General features: G+C 33.5%; 1 protein-coding gene across 2 annotated transcripts in view; it reads right to left on the bottom strand.

The window, feature by feature from the left end:
- Positions 1 to 1,008: 1,008 nt before the first annotated feature.
- LOC107599237 (leucine-rich repeat-containing protein 24-like) overlaps positions 1,009 to 19,664 on the bottom strand; it is a 22,392-nt gene continuing 3,736 nt past the window's right edge. Inside the window, exons 2-5 of one of the 2 annotated variants that reach the window (XM_016290771.1) lie at positions 9,454 to 9,626; positions 4,809 to 5,087; positions 3,258 to 3,426; positions 1,009 to 2,411 (exon numbers count right to left, since the gene is read on the bottom strand). In XM_016290771.1, the coding sequence (XP_016146257.1) occupies positions 1,258 to 2,411; positions 3,258 to 3,426; positions 4,809 to 5,087; positions 9,454 to 9,615 (1,764 nt within the window). In that variant the 5' untranslated portion in view covers positions 9,616 to 9,626 and the 3' untranslated portion in view covers positions 1,009 to 1,257. Of the gene's footprint in view, positions 2,412 to 3,257; positions 3,427 to 4,808; positions 5,088 to 9,453; positions 9,672 to 19,664 lie in introns of both variants that reach the window. The other variant, XM_016290772.1, reaches the window with a different exon arrangement.

Here is a 19,664-nt window from a genome sequence, read left to right on the forward strand (position 1 = left end):
AAACCGTGATACATTTTTTTCAGGATTCTTTGATATAGAAAGTTTAAAAGAACAGCATTTATTTGAAATGGAAATCTATTGCAATATTATAAATGTCTTCACTGACATCAAACTTTTCAATGGTAGCCTACATCCTATAAATTATTTCACTGGACTATTCTTGGAAACTCTCTTTTTCATTTTTGTGGTGGTGCTTTACAACTATCTTTTCTCTCTTTTCCCTAGCATCTCTATCGCTGTAGAAAAATGCAATATTTTTTTTCTGTCAAAGGCGTTTTGGCATGTTTTTTTAATTATTCACGTCAAAAAAAAAATTACAGCATTTTCCAAACTCTGTGGAACACAAATGAGAACTAGTTAAATATGCGGAATGGTGAGTGGAATGTGTTTTTTAAAATAACACCTTAAAATGCAGCATAGTGCTTTTAAAAAAATAGTAATTTGTGATTCTATAAAACATAACAATCATGCAAACAATGCAAATGGTAACAATTTTTGGATGAACTATTCCCTAAAAGCTACTGTGTGCAATCCCAGAGATTATTATATATAATCATTCATAGGCTGATTTCACCAAAGAGAGTTTTTTTATTCATTTTTTTTTTAAATTTTTCTGCCTGTTTGAGCTTCACAATACACACGCTTAAAAAATAAAGGTTCCCAACGGTGTTTTTGTTGCAATGCAATTGAAGAACCACTTTTGGTTCCCCGGAGAACTTTCAGTGAACAGTTCTTAAAATAATAATTTTTTTCTTTGTGTGAAGAACATTTTAATAATCTAAAGAAATTTTTTCCACTATAAAGAGTCTTTTGTGGAATGATTTTAAAGGTTCTTAATGGAAACATAGATGCAACAAAATAACCTTTTTTTTTTTTTTAAAAAGAGTGAATCTTTCTATTGCACAAAATGTTCTATATGGTGAAAAAAGGTTCTTTAGATTATTAGAATCTTCTTCAAACCAAAAAAATTTTTTTTGATTTCATAAAACTGTTCACTGACATGCTCTTTTGGGGAATCAAATATAGTTCTTTTGTAGCAATACTGACTCAACCAATGGCATGACTTTGGGTACAAATCGGGACAACATTTTTGCAAATCCATTTGGTGGCACCGAAACAACACACTGCAGCTTTAAAGTCTACTATTCCTTCAATGCTTTTCACCAAAAAAAATACATTTGTGCTCTGAGAACAAAAGGAAATTCAGCAGGATAACATCCAATGGCAAGAACCTTTAAGTCTATCCAGTGGTTCAGTTCAGCAGTGGATCTCATAAGCGATCTGCGTGTCAAACAGCAAGCTTTGGTTCATGAACAACCCTTCGGGATCAAGCGGAGGTCCTTCACCTCCTTCTGCAGGAGCCCTGCGGGGTCCGATCCCCATGGCCCGGCCTGGGGTCAGCATGCACTCACTGGCTTTTAGCGTCGACCCCTGCTGGTTGTAGGACGGTGGAGGAGGCAGCACTGGTTTGGCGCGGTTTAACACGTACATCTCATGGCCGCATTCGTCCCGGTACTCTTCAAGCTGAGCGAACGTGGTGGGACCGTCGGAGTAGTCGTTGACGTAAAGGATGTTTTCCTCTTTGCTGGCACCATATCCACTTTCCTCTTTCTGCCGTTGGCGACTGTAAATCATGCAGAGAAGCAACAACGCCGTCAACGCCAAAAGAGAAATTCCCACAGCGATGGCCGTCTGGGTCGCGGTTCCCAGCGCACTGAAGTCCATGCTTTCAAGCTCATAAAGCGGCTCTTGACTCACGTCCACCGAGGAAGGATGATAGTAAGATGAGGAATGCAGTCGAGGCCAGATTTCCGAGCGGGACGAAGACGAAGACATGTTTACCGACAGGTGAAAAGTCACCCGAGCCACTCCGCCGGGATTCCAGGCCTCGCATTCGTAGCGTCCGGCATGCGCCACCGTGACGTTGCTGAGAAACAGCATCCCGCTTCCTGTATCAGGATCGAAGCTTTCCCGGTCGCCTCCGTCATCGGTTCCTCCTCGGACCGGGCCACGACTCGCCGGCCCTCCTTTTCCACCAGGCCTGGCTGTTACCAACCTCCCACCGGTGTCCCCGTCCATCCCGACCTCCTGCACCAGACCTCTGGGAGACAGCTGGGCTTTTCCGTGGGACGCTTTCCTCCAGGTAACTTGTGGCTGCGGGTATCCGGATGCCTGGCAGGACACGCGTAAACTCTCCCCCAAACGGACCGTCAGGTGGCTGGGCTCCAGCTGCACTATGGGCGGGATGCAAACGAGGCTGTTCGCGGGAACCTCCACCAGACTGAGATGGGAGAGGCGCGGAGGTTCGGCGCACAGCATCCGGCGCTCGGCTGAGCTTAATAGCCTCTGACCCTCTTCGTTTATCCAGCCGCGCAGCCAGTGCAGAGCGCAGTCGCAGCGCCACGGGTTATCTGTAAGAGCAAATTCAATATAAGGCTCTCAAAATACAGCATTATTACATATTTATCCAAACAGAATTGTTGTGCAAAAATATTTGAGCAAACGTAAAGATGGTCTGACATCTAAATGCCACTAAATGTCACTATGGTAGGTTTGCAGGACATGCAACTTATACAACACTACAGGACTGTATTAGAGTGAAAGATAGGATCATGAATATTAATTAATTTACTTAACTTGGTTAGAGCTACCAATGGAAACATTACTTAATTAATATTCATTAGACAATCTCACCTGTGCTTTACTTAAGAGAAACATCTAAGCAGCAGATAACTTAAAGAGACAGTTCATGTAAATATAAAAATTCAGTCATCATTTACTCAAAACAATCATGTGCAATATTAGACTTTACTGAAGTTCAACATATATTTTTTGTTAGCAGAAGAAAGAAAGTCATACAGGTTTGGAACAACTTGAGAGGGTGTAAATGATGACTGAATTTTTATTTTTAGGTGAAAAATCTCTTTAAGGTAAAGTCTCTATTTGCTGTACATAGAGAAACAAATGAGATATTATAGATTATTTATAAAAAAAAACAGCAATATTCTGAAATATTATTACAATTTAAAATAAGCGTTTTCTATTTGAATGTATTTTAAAATGTAATTTATTTATAAATTTTTAGCATTATTATTCCAGTCTTTAGTGTCACATGATCCTTCAGAAATCATTCTAATATGCTGACTTGCTGCTCAAGAAACATTTTTATCTTTACTATCATTTTCGATCAGCTTAATGCATTTTTGCTGAATAAAAGTACTACTTTTTTTTTTTTTGTGGCATTGTGAATCTCTTACCTGTGACCCTAAGCACTTGCAGGCTGACGAGTGGTTTGAGTGAAGCGGGACTCAGGGTTCTCAGGTTGTTCCTGCTCAGGTCCAGAAGAGCCAGAGAGGACAGACCCACCAGAGCTTGATCTCCCAACACCTCCACCGAATTCTCCTGCAGATGCAGCTCCTGCAACCGCTGCAATCAACAAGCATGAACGTGGCTATCATAAAAACACACTTTGTAAAGCAATCTAGCATAATGCAGAGTCATCTATTTTCAGTTCTGTGTCTCCATCAAATTAGCATATTGCTGAAAAATCCCCTATTAATTTAGCACTTTAATGAGTTTTTGTACTGCTTTTCTTTGGTTTCCACTTCTCTTCTACTCTGCACACTTTGGCGTAACATTATATAAAGGTTGTGCAAATGTATAGACCATTCTAAAAATAATTGAAACAATATTGTGGTTTTAGTATTTTGAAAAATGTTCTCACAATGTTAGCATGAAATGTTCTAATTTAGTTTGAACTCCGTGGACCTTCTTTAGTGGTACTTGGAAACTGCAACAAATATAATTTTATATTGTTGACTAGCTAAATAAAACATCTTTGATGACTTTGGATTGCATTGGTCAGAAAGATGTAATTTGCTGTCACTCCCTCATCTGTTGTGTTAGAAACACTCCCGCAGTTTTAAATGATAATTTAAAAAACAATATAAAATTTGTTTTTACGATTTACGATGTTAATAACTGTGAAAAGGTATATTAAATTAAGTTCTTAAAATGTTGTGATATATTGCATTCAGTCCGAATAAAATGTCAACCTATGTATTTGCATACCTCCGCGCAACCAATAGCGAGAGTCTGGGGCGGGGCTACTGTAGCAGGCTGAGTCAGAGGGTGTTTACCCGGTGTAGAAAAAGACATCAGAATCTGTTACAGACAGGAGCGCACTTCTGATCTGACAGGTGGGGGGGACCAAAATTGGGTAATAGCCAGTTTTAGGACCATTTTAATATACAATGGATTATCAAAATTAAAACAACACAAAGAACATAATATTTTCGGTAAATTATTATTATTAACAATTTAAGGAAAAAAGAAAAAAGTTATTGTTTTCGACTTTTGAATTTAATAAATTATATTATATAAAGACAAGTAAACAGTAATAAACGAACAAATAACCTGCATGATCATGGTTATCAACAGTATCATGGTATTGGTTAGACGTGCAAGCTAAAATATGAAGACTTGCCAAAATACACAGAAACAGACATAACGGTGAAACAAGCGTAAACAGTGGCGGAAGTTTTTACAAGATGGCAGATTTGGATGAAATGTTTGGTTTCAGTCGATGCGACAAACTTAGGCTAAGCTAAACTTAAAGTTAAAATTATTCCTAATACCTAGGACTAGGAGTGCTCCGATTGATCGGCTACCTATCACTATCGGCCGATAATCGCTTTGGGAAATCTGATCCCAAACTCCCATCAATGCTCCCATAACCTATATGGGAATGTTAAAACATTTGGAAATGTATATTTTGAAAGGTAGAATGGCGCAGTCAGTGCTTCTACCTGCAGTCCGCGGAAGGTGTAGTCCTCCAGTCTGGTGATCTGGTTTCCTGCGAGGTAGAGGATGCGCAGGTGGTCCAGGCCGCGGAACACATCAGCTGTGATCAGGTGGATGCGGTTTCCGTTAAGCGCGAGCTCCAGAAGCAGGCCCAGGTTTCTGAACGCGCCGGCCTCCAGCATCGAGATGCTGTTATTCTGCAGGTAGAGGTAGTGCAGCTGGCCGAGGTCTGATATATCCCGCTGACGGATCTGTCCAATGGCATTGTCCTGTAGAAAGATGGTCTGGACAGGACGCAGAGTCCACGGGAAAAACATTAGTACACTAAGACTTTTAAAAGAAAAGAGAAAGTGAGTAATGTGGTTAACTTTATAAACCCCCATAAAAGAATTTGAAGCAGATAATCAGTTTGACCAGTATTTCTTACCAATATTCAGCTTTAAAATAGCTAGTTTATGGATTATTCAGTTCTGTGAGGAACATAACAATAATAATAATAATAATAATAATAATAAATTATTATATTGATAATGAAATTAAATTATTATTATGTTCTATAGTTGTAGTCTAATGATAATTTAAATTACATTAATAATGGAATTATTATTATTGCTGTTATAATTATTATACTTGTTACTATTATTAAAAATAATGCATGATTATATCAAGAATGAATTTATTATTATTATATTAATAGTGCAATATTGTTGTACATATTATTATTGTTAAAGTTGTTGTAATTAATAATAATAATAATTATTATTATTATACTTTATTGATAAAGCATTTAAATAGTTGTTGTTGTTGTTATTATAATAATTATTATGTTTTATATTTGTAGTCTAATGATCATTTAAATTATATTAACAATGCAATTATTATTAAATTATTCATTAACAGCTTTCAGTGATATGTGTCGGGTCCCGCTATAATAGCAGCAACATTCACAAATGTTTACAGAACAAGCAGGAACCCAGTGTGCCTGTAGTTTTCTCTATTTCTGTTTTATCACGTGATAGAAAGTCTAAGGCCTTCTCAAGCCGTACGGCTGACTTATCTAATCTGCGGCCTGTTATGCATCAAACTAATATTGCTGTTGAGACAAAATGCAATGCCATCAAGTTAGCATTTTTAAACATTCGCTCACTAAAAAATAAATCATTTCTAATCAATGACTTAATAACCACAAACAACCTGGATTTTATGTTTCTAAATGAAACATGGCTAGAAGACAGCTGCAGTGCAACGGTCCTCAATGAAACAGCCCCTCCTAACTTCACTTTCATGAGTGTTTGCAGGACTGTTAGGAGAGGTGGAGGTGTAGCTGCTCTATTTAAAGATGTCTATCAATGCAAGCAAGTGTCATTTGGTCAGTACTTGTCTTTTGAATATCTAGGGATTGTGTTGAAAGGTGCTCCACGCATTCTGTTTATCATTATTTACAGGCCTCCAAAATACTCTCCAGCCTTCGTTGAAGAGTTCACAGAAATGCTATCAATGATTTCCTCAGAGTTTGACTGTTTTGCTAGTGCAGGGGATTTTAATATTCACATAGATAATGCAGAAAGCAAAACTACAAAAGAAATTATAACCGTTTTAAACACTTTTGACCTGATTCAGCATGTGCATGAACCCACACACAATCGTGGACATACTCTAGATTTACTCATCAGTAGAGGTCTAAACATTTCATCCATTGTTATTAAGGACGTAGCACTATCTGATCACTTCTGTATTTTCTTTGATATATTGATCTCTGTTACCACTTAATCTAGATCTGTCTCTGTCAGAAAGAGATGCATTAACAAAAATAAACTCATCTGTTTAGCTGTGCATTTATTGAATGAGCACTGTGCGATGTCCAAACTGATTGCACTATATTTTATGTATAATCATTTTCTATTCTTAACTGTTTTAAATTCATTTTAAAACTCTCAAATCAATTTTTAAATCATTTTCGAAGTTTTTAAATTCCTTGTTTTATTGTTGTGATTATTTTTTATTATTATTTTATTTTCTTTTATGTAAAGCACTTTGAATTACCATTGTGTGTGAAATGTGCTATATAAATAAACTTGCCTTGCCTTGCCTAAATATTATATTAATAATAGTAAAACAGAATAGTAATAATAATAACAACAATTTTTATTATTATTGTTAATGCTGTTGTCATTATTAATATCATTAATAATAAATTATATTAATAGTGGAATTGTTATTATGTTTTATTTTTGTAGTCTAATAATAATCTAATTTTGACATGCCAAGCAATAAAAGCAACATCTGTCTCATTCATGTCGACTTGAGTTTCTGTCCTAATCAACGACAGCAAAAACTCCACTCTTTAAGGCTGTTCTGAAACAAAATACAATGTTTCTTTCTTTTGGTCTTCCTCTTCAGGTGAATTCAGAGTGAAAGAAGCTTTTCTTTAACATGAAATGAATCAATACAAAGTTCTGGGGGTGTTACACGATTCTGGGCCGACTATCCTCGAGCCTTAAACACGCAAACAAGTCAATTAGCAGCATCAGAAGGGCATTAATGGGCTTTTACAAGAGCAAAAAAAATACAGAGAGGCCTGTCATCACTCATTTAACTATATTAATGATGCAACATATTACACTGATTCATTTTCGAATTGATTTCTGTCAAAGCTATTGTCTGTGATCAAACTCGGGTCGAGCCGAAGCAAGTTTCTTGTGAAGCATAGGTTACGCGGGTCAATTGAGCAATTTATGTGAGCCGAGCTGCAGTAATGTTAGTGATGTGACTGGAGCAGATCCAGAGACATGCAAACAGGGTCCACAGGGTGACTCCAGCCATGAGGCACTGATGCAGTGAATGATTCCCAGCACTATCTGGAGTTATGATCTATAGTTTTAATATCAGGCTTACTGTATTGTGGGTCAAGGTGTAGATAGAAACAGAAGGAGACAGTATTTTATCATTTACGGTGACCGGATGACCAGAATAAAAAATTGTGACAGGCTGGAAAGTAGTACAAGTGTTCCTCTCTTATATGTGGGAGAGTTCAGATGTGACCTAGTGTGATTTAATGTAATGTTTTTGTTTTCATTTTGTTTTCAAAAGTCTGTAAAGAACTGATTGGATATAAAGAAACACTGTTTAATCATCATGCACAATATGACCAAAATTCATGTTGATTTCACGTCAACTTTATGACTGCTGATAAATCATTCTCAAACTGTTGAAGTTTGAATTCAGCTACGTTTTCTCACATAAAAGTAAAAGTAAAGTATTGTTAAACATGTTAACATTATGACTGATCATGCTGCTCAAAAAATATGCAAAAAAATTAAATTAAATAAATTATAATTAAATAAAATAGAATTATCTAAACGATAACAAAATCTTTAATTTGCATGACAAAAATGTATATTAAATGTAAATCTACTTTTTGCAGCACACATTTTGAGCAGCCTCTTCTTACTCTGATCTTTGACGTTGGAAGTATTTTTTCCATGTTGTTTTGAACATTGATAACACCAATAAGCACCATAAACTAAGTTCTTTTTTTATTTTAATGTTTATTAAAAAAGGTTGTTTATAATCACTTCTTTCTGTTAAGATTATTAAAGCTATTAGAAAAAAGAATAAATCACTTTAAGAAACGGGACTATTCTGCCGTTACTATGAGATGGGAAGTATTTTTGTCGTTCTCTGATGCTGAAGATGTTTTTCCATATTGTTTTTATTAACATTTATAATAACTAAACACCAAAAACAGAATCATTCATGTGATTTTAAGAATTATTAAAAAATTCATAGTCATTTCAATTAAAATATTTCAAAATGATTAGAAAAAATGAATAAATCATTGTAAATGTCATAGAAACGTTGGAACTATTACATTAAACTATTAGTATTTTATGACACTGGAAGTATATTTGACATTCTATGATGCTGGAGTGTTTTTCCAGATTGTTTTTAACATTTATAACAACAATAAATACCAAAAACACACACATCATTTTTAATATTCTTATGATTTGAATATTATTATTTTTTTAAATTAATCAATTCATTAATAAACAATTAATAAATCACTGTAGGAACTATTTTTGACATTCTGTGACATTAGAGTATTTTTTTCCATATTGTTTTTAACATTTATAACAACAATAAACGACAAAACAATATTCAAAAATGTATTCTTATTATGTTAATGTTTATTAAAAATTATTATTCTTAATATTATTAATAGCTTTTTTGAATAAAATAATTCAAAAGTGTTTTTTTTAATGAATGTGCGTTGCAAAATATAATAAATGGTTAGATTATAAAATGATGCCTTTCACTCTTAAAATAAAAGTTTTCAAAAGAGGTTTTCACAACGATGCCATAGAAGAACCGTGTTTGCTTCCCAAAGAACTTTCAGTGAAAGTTTTCATTTCAGTTTCAAATTTTTCTTAGTATGAAGAACATTTTAAGAATCGAAAGAACTTTTTTTTTTTGGAATTAAAAGATTCCATGAATGTTGAAGGTTCTTCATGGAACCAAATATGCTAATATAGAACCTTATAGAGTCTAGATGGAGTTTTGTGACATGTCAAGGGACATGTTTGTCCCCAATACAGTATTTTGAGAATGACCCACCTACAAACATCCACATGAATTTGTGCGACTGACCTGTGTCCCATGTGTGATGCCTTGCGGGATCTCTTTGAGCCCAATGGATCCACATTCGACGGTCAAACTATAGCAGCGGCACCCAGAAGGACAACCGAGAGAAGACACGCACAGCTGGGCCAGTATGAGCACCAACACCGCAGAGAGCTGAGGAGGATTCATCTCAGAAAGAACTGTGAAAACAGGAAAGAGGGAATGATAGACAAGAGGCGGCAGAACTAGGGCAAAAGAGAGGAAAAAGAAAAGAAGAAAGAGAGAGACGGATTGCAGTTAAACCAGTGGAACAATTGTCCAAAAGAGAAAGAGAGAGAGACAAAAAAGACACAGCTTGTTGTTAATGAGCGCATGCACATGTGAGCTAGTCGGATCTGTAATGCACGAGAATCCCGCTCAAGTGGATCGGAAAATTGAATCCTGCTGAGCAGAAAGGGAAGTGAGCGTAGAGTCAACATAAGGAGGGAAAAAACGGCTGAAAGACAGATAGCGCTCGCTCCTGCCTGCCGGTCCCTACAGAACCGTCTCTTAGGAAGAATCTGTGGTGAGCTTTGGTTAATTAAACATGAGGCTTGAGGTGCACATGTTCACTGCCTCCAGGATGTGTCTTCTGTGTTGAGAGAATATGAATTACAACACCAAACACTGGCCGGCGCGCACTACACGCTTCTCCCAGGAGAGCAGATCAAACCCTCAACCTGCTCCACTCGCCTCATCCATCGCAAATCCCCAGCTTTTCATTAAGACATGGATTATAAGAGTTATGAACAAAGACATGTACATTTTGGCCCCCTGGTCCCAGATTTACAGCATGCTGGAGAAGATGCACTTCAGGGCTGGACTGTATAACTGTACGTACTGCTAGAAATGTGTTAGAAAATCTACCTTGGTGTATATATTAATACATATTCTGTATATTATATAACACCTAAGATTCATATATTATGATATTTTCTGTTAGTTTGGGTTCATAACAATAAAATGAAATAAAAATAATAAAATTGCATTACATATTAAAACCTGGATATTTAATTGTCTGTACACACGTTTTGATCAAAAATACAGTAAAACATTTTATCAAAATACAGTAAAACTCTAAAATTGTGAAATATTATTATGATTTAAAATAGCTATTTTTCTATTTGAAAATATTTTAGAATGTAATTTATTTCTGTGATGCAAAGCTGAATTTTCAGCATTTCAGCGTCTTCAGTGTCACATGATCCTTTAGAAATCCTTCTTATTTGCTGCTCACGAAACATTTCTTACTATTATCAATGTCGAAAATAACTGTGCAGATTAATATTTTTGTGAAAACCTTGAACGTTTTCCAAAATCCTTTGACAAAGTGTTTTTTTATTAATAATTATTTGATGAATACTTTGAAATAAAAAAACATTATAAACAGAAGTATTTATTTGATGTTTTAAAACAATTTTTACGAAACAATTTTTATTAATTATTATTTTTTATTAATTTTAAACATGTTTATATATAATATATGTGTTGTATATAAAACATATTTTAAATATAGTTATATAAAGCAATAAATAACCATTAAATATATATATTTTTTAATCAAATACATAATTATAAACTGCTTAGAATTACATCTGAACATCGAATATGATCTGATTCACTGTGATTTTGTTGTTGTGTCACATTTTCAATGTGGACAGTCAAATTACTTATTGCTGGAAACTTGTGGCAGCTGCTTAGGACACATTTAGTGAAATGTGTTCCAAACCTGATTTTTATTTAACAGAAAAACAAGGAAAAACCAGACAGGAAAATGTTAACCTCTCTGTACCTGCCAGCAAAAGCATCCTTTGTGCTTTTCCGAAACTACAACTCTTTTTTCTTTAGCTGCTCTGTTCTAGATCAAATTCAGAGTGAAAGAGAGTTTGCCGAGATCCAGAGCCTCATTCAAACCCGAGAAGTCTCACAAAATGGATCAATACGGAGTTCTGTGTGTGTTTAGCAGTTCTAGGTATCAGAGCTTAGAGCCTCGCAGATACCTCTGAAACATAATAGATCAGCACTGAAAGATTTAGAGGTCCAAAGCAACATGAGGTGATGTGGAAATTCAGATTTGAGATACGAGCTCTGAAACGAATGCGTCTAGAGCTCCTAAATAATGTTCAAACTTTAAATATGAAATTTTTCACAAAAAAAGACATAATAATGCACAAAGAAAGAATGATTGTCTCCGTGGGGTCAGATAACAATGAATTGTTTCATTTGGCTTCGATGTTGATGTGATACATTTGGGCTGTTTTTCGCTTAAATGTGTCATTGAGTGATGAACCATGAGCAAATGTGAATATTTTATGCCTGTTGCTTAATTTAGAGAGTATTTGAGAGGACAGCGAGCTCGATTAATGCAACATGACCCACATAAGCCTTTTTATCTGCTCAAAGCATGAAGGAGAAAGACACGATAAACATCAGTGGAGAAATGGCAGTCTATTCAAGTCCAGTGTCCTGCACTCAAACACCATTCTCCTGACGCTGGGGAAAGAGAATGGAAATCACAATGGATAGAATAAAGGGGGGAAATGGGAAATTCTGAATGAGGTTCGTCTTTCTTTTGCTACGTGTGTCGCCTCACAAACATCTGCAAGCCAAAGGAAGCAGCTGTGAAGTGTTGAAACGGCGATGTTCTGTGAGATACGGCGCTCTCTTTCATGTGCGTCTGGGTTCTGAAGTGATTCTGCCAGATGAGATCCTTTAAAAGCACCCGGAAACATTTAGAGAATTTAATATGTAGAGGCTCCACGGCGTTTTATTGTGAGACCTCGTGTTTGGAATTCACTGCATTTCCCCCCAAGAACAGCAGAGTGTGTTGAGAACGGAAAATGGAGGAATGATGGATGGATTTTGAAGTTTGAACAGATGTCATATCTCAGACAGATAGAGAGACAGACCAACATGAAGTAGGATATTCAATGAGAGAAAAATGGAGCCACACTGTAAAAAATGACAGTGAATTTAACGGTAAAAGACTGTAAAAATGCTACTGTAAAAACCTGTTAAATGGTTAACGGTAAATTCCCCTACTATATACGGTGAAAAACTGTACTGGACATTACATGTATTGGACATAAATTTTACGGTAGTATACCGTTTTTGGAAGTGAAAAAGATCGTATAATTTACAGTGAATAACCGTAAATTGACATTCCCAGAATGCCCTGCGTTACATTTCAAATTTGATGTTTTTTTGTTGAAATAACTATGTTTCTTAGTTTTTTTCTTATCCGTTTTGTATATTAGGATTGTATGTTACACCTAATGTTGTTAAATGAATGTTTATTGCATTATTTCAGTTTCATGTGTGTTATCATGATGGTGTTTAGTGTTTGTGGGAATGACACTGTGCACCTTCTATATATGTTATTATTTATAAGCTGCTTGTGATGGGCTTTGGTTCATCATGTGACTTTCTCATCACCTCCTGCATTTGGTGGTTATCAGTGTATTACAAAAGTACAAAACAGATTTCAGTACTTCAGGTTGGTATATTATATTAACATTATATCAGTTAATGAAATTATGGTATTTAACTGTAAATTTAAGTTAAAACTGTAAAACCTAAAACGTTGCTACCGTATTTTTTTACGGTAAAATTCCGGCAACCACAGCTGCCGGTTTCTTACCGTAAATTTTTGGAATTTTTTTTTACAGTGCAGAGACTGCATTAGTCCATCTCAAATTAATTGGATCATGAAAAGTGGGAATTATATACCATAGGTGGTTGGAGTATGGAAAAATAACTAATTTGGGACATCGAAGAGGTCAAGGTTGGGCTATTAGGCTACACCATGTGGGGAAAAAAGTGACTTTTTTCCATTGATACAGTTAATTTGACCAGTATTTACTTTTATTTTTTTAAATGCATGCAACATATAATCTTACATTTAGTAGAGGATAAAAATAATAATAATAATAATAAAATAAGTAATATGAATATAATAGAAAATAACATGTATGGATGAATTAATTAATTAATGGGTATATCATTTGGCAATTATTATTATTATTGGCAAGCAACGTAAATCTTGCTTTTAGTAGAGGATTTAAAAATAAAATAAAACAAAATTAAGTCAAATAAAATAAGATAATAAAATAAAATGTATGAATGAATGAATAAATAAATAATTGACTCAATAAATAAACAAAAATAAAGAAATACATAAAATACAATTTTAAAAAATTAAGTTAATTAGTTAGTTTATTATTATTATTATTATTTTGCAAGCACCATAAATCTTGCTTTTAGTGGAGGATTTAGAAAATAAAATGTATGAATAAATAAATAAACAAATTAATAATTAATTAAATAAATCATTGCTTAAACAAGAATAAAGAAATGCTTTAAAGACTTCTGTCATTACTTGCGCTCATGTCATTGCAAACTTTATTTCTTATGTGGAACACAAATGGAGAAATGTTGACTTTCAAGCTTCATAAAAGACAAAAAGCACCACAAAAGTGTCATAAAAGTGACACTGTGTGCAATATTTCAAGTCTTCCAAAGCCACTTGGTTCTTGATGCTTTGAGAAGCCGACTAGAACTTATCTCATTATTCATTGATAATCCTTCCCTCCAGTCAGCTGTTAAACACACCCTGTCAGTCAGGCTGATGAGACATAGAAATAGAGACGAAGCAGATGGTGCATTCACTGATTTTTCATAAATGATTGTCCTGATTTTAGACTCCCTTAAAAAATATTTTCGAGTGAAAAAGCGCTTCTGCAATTCACACTGTTTTGCAACTAATTCAGCCCATCAGTTTCTCAAACAACTACAAACAAAGAAAACAAAAGAGCGTCATTCTTCACCACACAGCTTCTGTAGGGGCTTTCTAGATGATATACAGTATGAATGTCAGGTTGCTTCAGAGATATTTTCTACTGTCATGAGCCTGGTTATAATTCTGTTCGCTCTGGATGAGCTATAAGGCCTATACAGATCTGACAAGCTAATACACTCTGGTTTATAGTTTGTACCGGTGCTGAATACAGTAACGGCTGATTCTGTGAGCAGGCAGCGCTTTGTTTGCTCTTGCCTGAGAAAAGTAATATCTACAGTAGTGTATGCAACCGGTGATTCGTGAAAAGGCACTTCATTCAGGACTCTGGCCCTGAGCGAGAGCGTGTAGACAGATGACTGTCCTTGCGCTAGGAAAGCTGTTCTAGAAATGTACTGTGTTGCTCTGAATAGGAAAATGTGAGCTCAGTGAAGGACAATCGAATGTAAATCCATTATTTGTCTCTCCTCCCTTTTTGTAGTAAATCTAAGAATTAATGGCAAAAACATGGTCAAATCATATTTCACCACAAAATCAAAAGAAAAAAAAGACAAATATTATTTAATAAAATCACATTATACCACAAAATCAAAAGGGGAAAAAAGAGAAATAAAATTAAGCATAAAAAAATAAATCCTATTTTATTTTAGGAACAATAAAACGTGTTTTGCATTGTGATATTATTTTGATTAATATTAATATATTGTTGTTATTAATAATAATGATTATTATTATAATGGTAGCAATAAATACAAATAATAATAAGAAATACTACTAAAATAATTAATTACATAATTTTTTTTAAAGGATTATCACAATTTTTCATCCAGATTTTAATTTAACAAGTAAAACACAAAACAAAATAAAATAAAATAATTTGATTACATTTTAAAAGAGTATAATTAATCATCTTAATAATTGTTATGATTATAATTATATTTAAATGTATAATATTACATATTTCCACTGACATTTCTCATTATTGTAATCCAGTATTTTTTCTGTATATTTTTCAAATACACAAATATTATCATGGTGTATCAATACTATTTTATATACACTATTGTTCATTTATATTGTTTGACTTATATTTCAGACAAATGCTGTTCTTTTGAACTTTTTATTTATCAAATAATCCTGAAAGAAAATCATCATGGTTTTCACAAAAACATGAAGCAGCACAACTGTTTTCAGCATTGACAATATTTTGTTTCTTGAGCAGCAAATCAGCATATTAGAATGATTTCTGAAGGATCATGTGACACTGAAGACTGGAGTAATGATGCTGAAAATACAGCTTTGCATCACAGGAATAAATTACATTTTAACATAACTCATAATAGAAAATTGTTATTTTACATTGTAATAATATTTTACAACATTAGCATTATTCTTTTATTTTTCAAAAACAAACAAAAATGTATTATTATATTATTATTTCACAATAAAGAAATTCTTAAGAATGTTCTTAATAAATAAATAATGCTTTAATACAAACAATTGTAACGGTCCTAAAGTACCCAGATTATATAACTTCTTCAGAAAGACATTTGTTAAACACACTACATGTTATCCCCATGAACACACATGTTTTCTGTCACATTTACAGTCTTAATAATAAAATCTGACATCACCTCCAGATCTGAATGTGTCAATATTTCAAGGAATGAACTCCATACGCTTGCATTTGTCACCCTCATATAACATCATATTCAAACGTAATGTGTTCCCAGGTGTGCTTTCTTTAATGGGCCGAGCTAAAAGCTTTGAGTGTTAGGACTGACCTATATCATCAATGCTAATCACACTTATCACGTCTTCACCTGACACGAGCATTCATCAGTGTCGCCCTGCACTTGCACATCTCTAAGTGAGTAAAACTCAGAGTCTAAATAAGAACACATGAAGTGATCAGATTCAGCGTTTCAGAAAGAGATAAGAGAGAGAAAGTGTGAGTGAGAGAGCAAACACACAGCCATGCCCTCCGGCCATGCCTCCCATGTTGTCATGGAAACAATAGCACAGGGCTTGGATTCTGAAGGCAAGGCCTGCAGGCACTATTACGACCGAGAGCAGCATTCAGCACTCAGGAACAAGACAGAGACAAAGAAACAAAGGATGAGAGAGATTAACAGAGGGGGGAAAGTGAACAAGGAGAAAGAAAGAAAGAAAGAAAGAAAGAAAGAAAGAAAGAAAGAAAGAAAGAAAGAAAGAAATACATTCATTAAATGCTTGGAATGGGCCAATTTTCATCTGCCTCGAGTCAAATATGCTGTAAGCATCACTAATATTAGTGCTCATATTTAGGGTTAGAAAGGCCCCTATTATGTGCATGATGCGGAAAAAGCTATAAGAGCATATGCATATATATATATATGTGAAAATATTCAGACCCCCTTAAATTTAGCAAAGGGTCTGAATATTTAGGACCATGTGATATTTCAGTTTTTCTTTTTTAATAAATCTGCAAAAATGTCAACAATTCTGTGTTTTTCTGTCAATATGGGGTGCTGTGTGTACATTAATGAGGAAAAAAAATTAACTTAAATGATTTTAGCAAATGGCTGCAATATAACAAAGAGTGAAAAATTTAAGGGGGTCTGAATACTTTCCGTACCCACTGTATATATATATGTGTGTGTACGCGCGTGCGTATATATATTTCGTCAAATATATAATATTCAAAACAAACTGCCAAAAATAAATATTTGGTTTAACTTAAAGAAATTATGACAGAATATATTACTGGAGATGTAGACTTTAGAGAATGTTGAGAAGTAAAACATACTTCTCAAAGTAATAATAATAATAATAATAATAATCATTTACATTTTAATTAAAGCAACTTACAAAAGAGGAACAAAAGCAATTCATCAAAAAGCCAACAATGTTCATAATAATCGCAGTTTTATTATAAAATTAGATTAGGATAATAATAATAATAATTTATATTATTTACATATTTTTTGAGGAATAACACACAATTTTCCATCCAGTTTTTAATTTAAAAAGCACAACTCTGTGCAAAATAAAATATAAAATAAAATAAAATATTACATTTTCAATTGATTCAATTTTAAAAGATTATTACAGTTGTTGAAGTTTTATACATTAATTTGATTAGCATTGATTAACATTTTGGTAATACATTTATTTTAACTCAGAATCCAAAAATAATGAAACTAGTCAAATAATAATAATAATAATAATAATAATAATAATAATAATATAAACAATAATAATAATTCATAGGGTACTGAAAATATTAACACAATTTTTTAAATAAATTAACTAATTAAATAAGTGAAACTGTTCAAGTGCATTAATTTGATTGATTAGTCATGCTACATTTCATAAAATGTTATGAAAATTTAATTAAACCATTAAAATGGAATCCAGATATAAAAATTGAAAACACAGAATTTGGGAAAAAATAGAAGGAAATTTGTGGGGGAAAAATAAAATGGATGACTGTAGGGCCCTTGTTGGATTTGAACAAACATTAAGTTTGAAATGTTGGCATGTAATTGGCTCAAGCTGCAGACATGAATAATATCGCAAATTATGCGCCATGTTGAGGCGAGGTGTGCTGGTACCTTCCTAAAGCGATCAGACCTACAATTTCAACCAAACAGAAGATAAAAGTGTGAAACATCTTAGAAGGATGGATGTTAGCCATATTTACAGACCAACATACTGTATGTATGACCAGAATCCTTTTAAGACTTTACCCTATTCATCTTCTGATTAAACTTGTAAGGGAAGTGCAAGGAAAAACATGTTTTCTAAAGACGAGTGTGTGTGTGTGTGTGTGTGTGTGTAACTGAGACAAAAAGGATGTAAATTGTAATGCTATGCTATGTCACCTGAGTCTTGTTCCTCTGTGATTGTGTGTTTTGGTAATCAGAGAAGCAAACACACTTCCATCCTGTAGTCTTTTATCATTTCTCATCAGAAGTGAATTCACACAGTCCCAGTGATCCGGCAAAAGCTCACCTACTGTCTCCGAATCAATTTGTGGCCTGGGCATTTCTGTAGCGTGTGCTGGCGTGTCACCAATTTAATTTTAGATGGTCCAAATAGACACATTGTTATTTAATCTCAGTAGCGTGCCCAGATGCGGTTTGCTCTGATTGATTTTTCTGGTCTCTAAGCACAGATCAATATGTGTGTGTGCGTGTTTGTCAGAGGAGCGGCACTGTTCACTGATTTTATAACTTTTTAAAATGCAAATCAATGTGGGAACCTGAGAATGAATCTCATGAAAACAGGTCCAGTTTGCATCTAAACCCAAAGTCATGAGAAATTATAATTTTGCATAAAGGAAATAAAGCCTATTTGGCATTGTGGCATTATTTTCATGAATATTAAACTAAGCACATTTCCCCTGAAATTCTCATTACCATGATGCATCCAGGCGTTGTTTTTATATGTAATTCTCATTATTCTTTATAATGACTCTCAATAGATTATCATGACTGTAGTACAGTATTTTTGTCGTGCAAAACAAATTGCAGTAACACAGATAAAAAAAAAATCAGCACAAATTAAAGGCAGTGCAAAAAATAATACCATAATGTAGTAATATTATTATCACTATATATTTAATTGTTTTTTTAGTTTTTTTTGTATTGCAGTTATAAAAATAAGACTTATTTGCATTACAGTAGCAAGAACAGGGAGAAAAAAATTTCAACTTTCAAGAAAATTGTCAAGAAAATAATGTTGTAATACTGTAATGACCTTAAAATAAGATAAAATAAAATAAGAAATAAACAAAGTATATCTTTAAGCATAATATATTGCATTTCACCCCAAAATCATGAGAAATTATATTTTGCATAAGGAAAATAAAGCCTATTTATCTGACATTGTGCCATTATTTTTATGAATACTAAATTATTAGTAATTATTAAATTAATTATTAAATTAAACACATTTCCTCTGAAATTTTCATTACCATAATGTACCCAGACATTGTTTTTTGTAATTCTCATTATTCTCTAATGATTCTCATTACTTTAATACGGTATTTTTGTGTAGGTTTTTGCATTATATTAGTTTTTAAATCAGCACTTTAATTGGAAAAAATAATAACATAATGTATTAATATAATTATTATTTTAACAAAATACCTTTTCTTATTATTTTTTTGCATTACAGTTATGAAAATGAGACTTATTTGCATTATAGTAATGAGAACAGTGAGAAAGAATGACAAAATGAATTAGATTCTCGTTACTGTAATACGGTATTTTTGTGTAGAAGGCACATTGCAGTTTTTTTTAATCAGCACTAAATTAAAAGACAGTAGGAAGATAATTGCATAATGTATTATTACTATCTATTTTATATATATATATATATATATATATATATATATATATATATATATATATATATA

This window comes from Sinocyclocheilus grahami, unplaced genomic scaffold (genome assembly GCF_001515645.1).
Source record: "Sinocyclocheilus grahami isolate Dianchi unplaced genomic scaffold, SAMN03320097.WGS_v1.1 scaffold263.1, whole genome shotgun sequence".
NCBI lineage: Eukaryota > Metazoa > Chordata > Actinopteri > Cypriniformes > Cyprinidae > Sinocyclocheilus > Sinocyclocheilus grahami.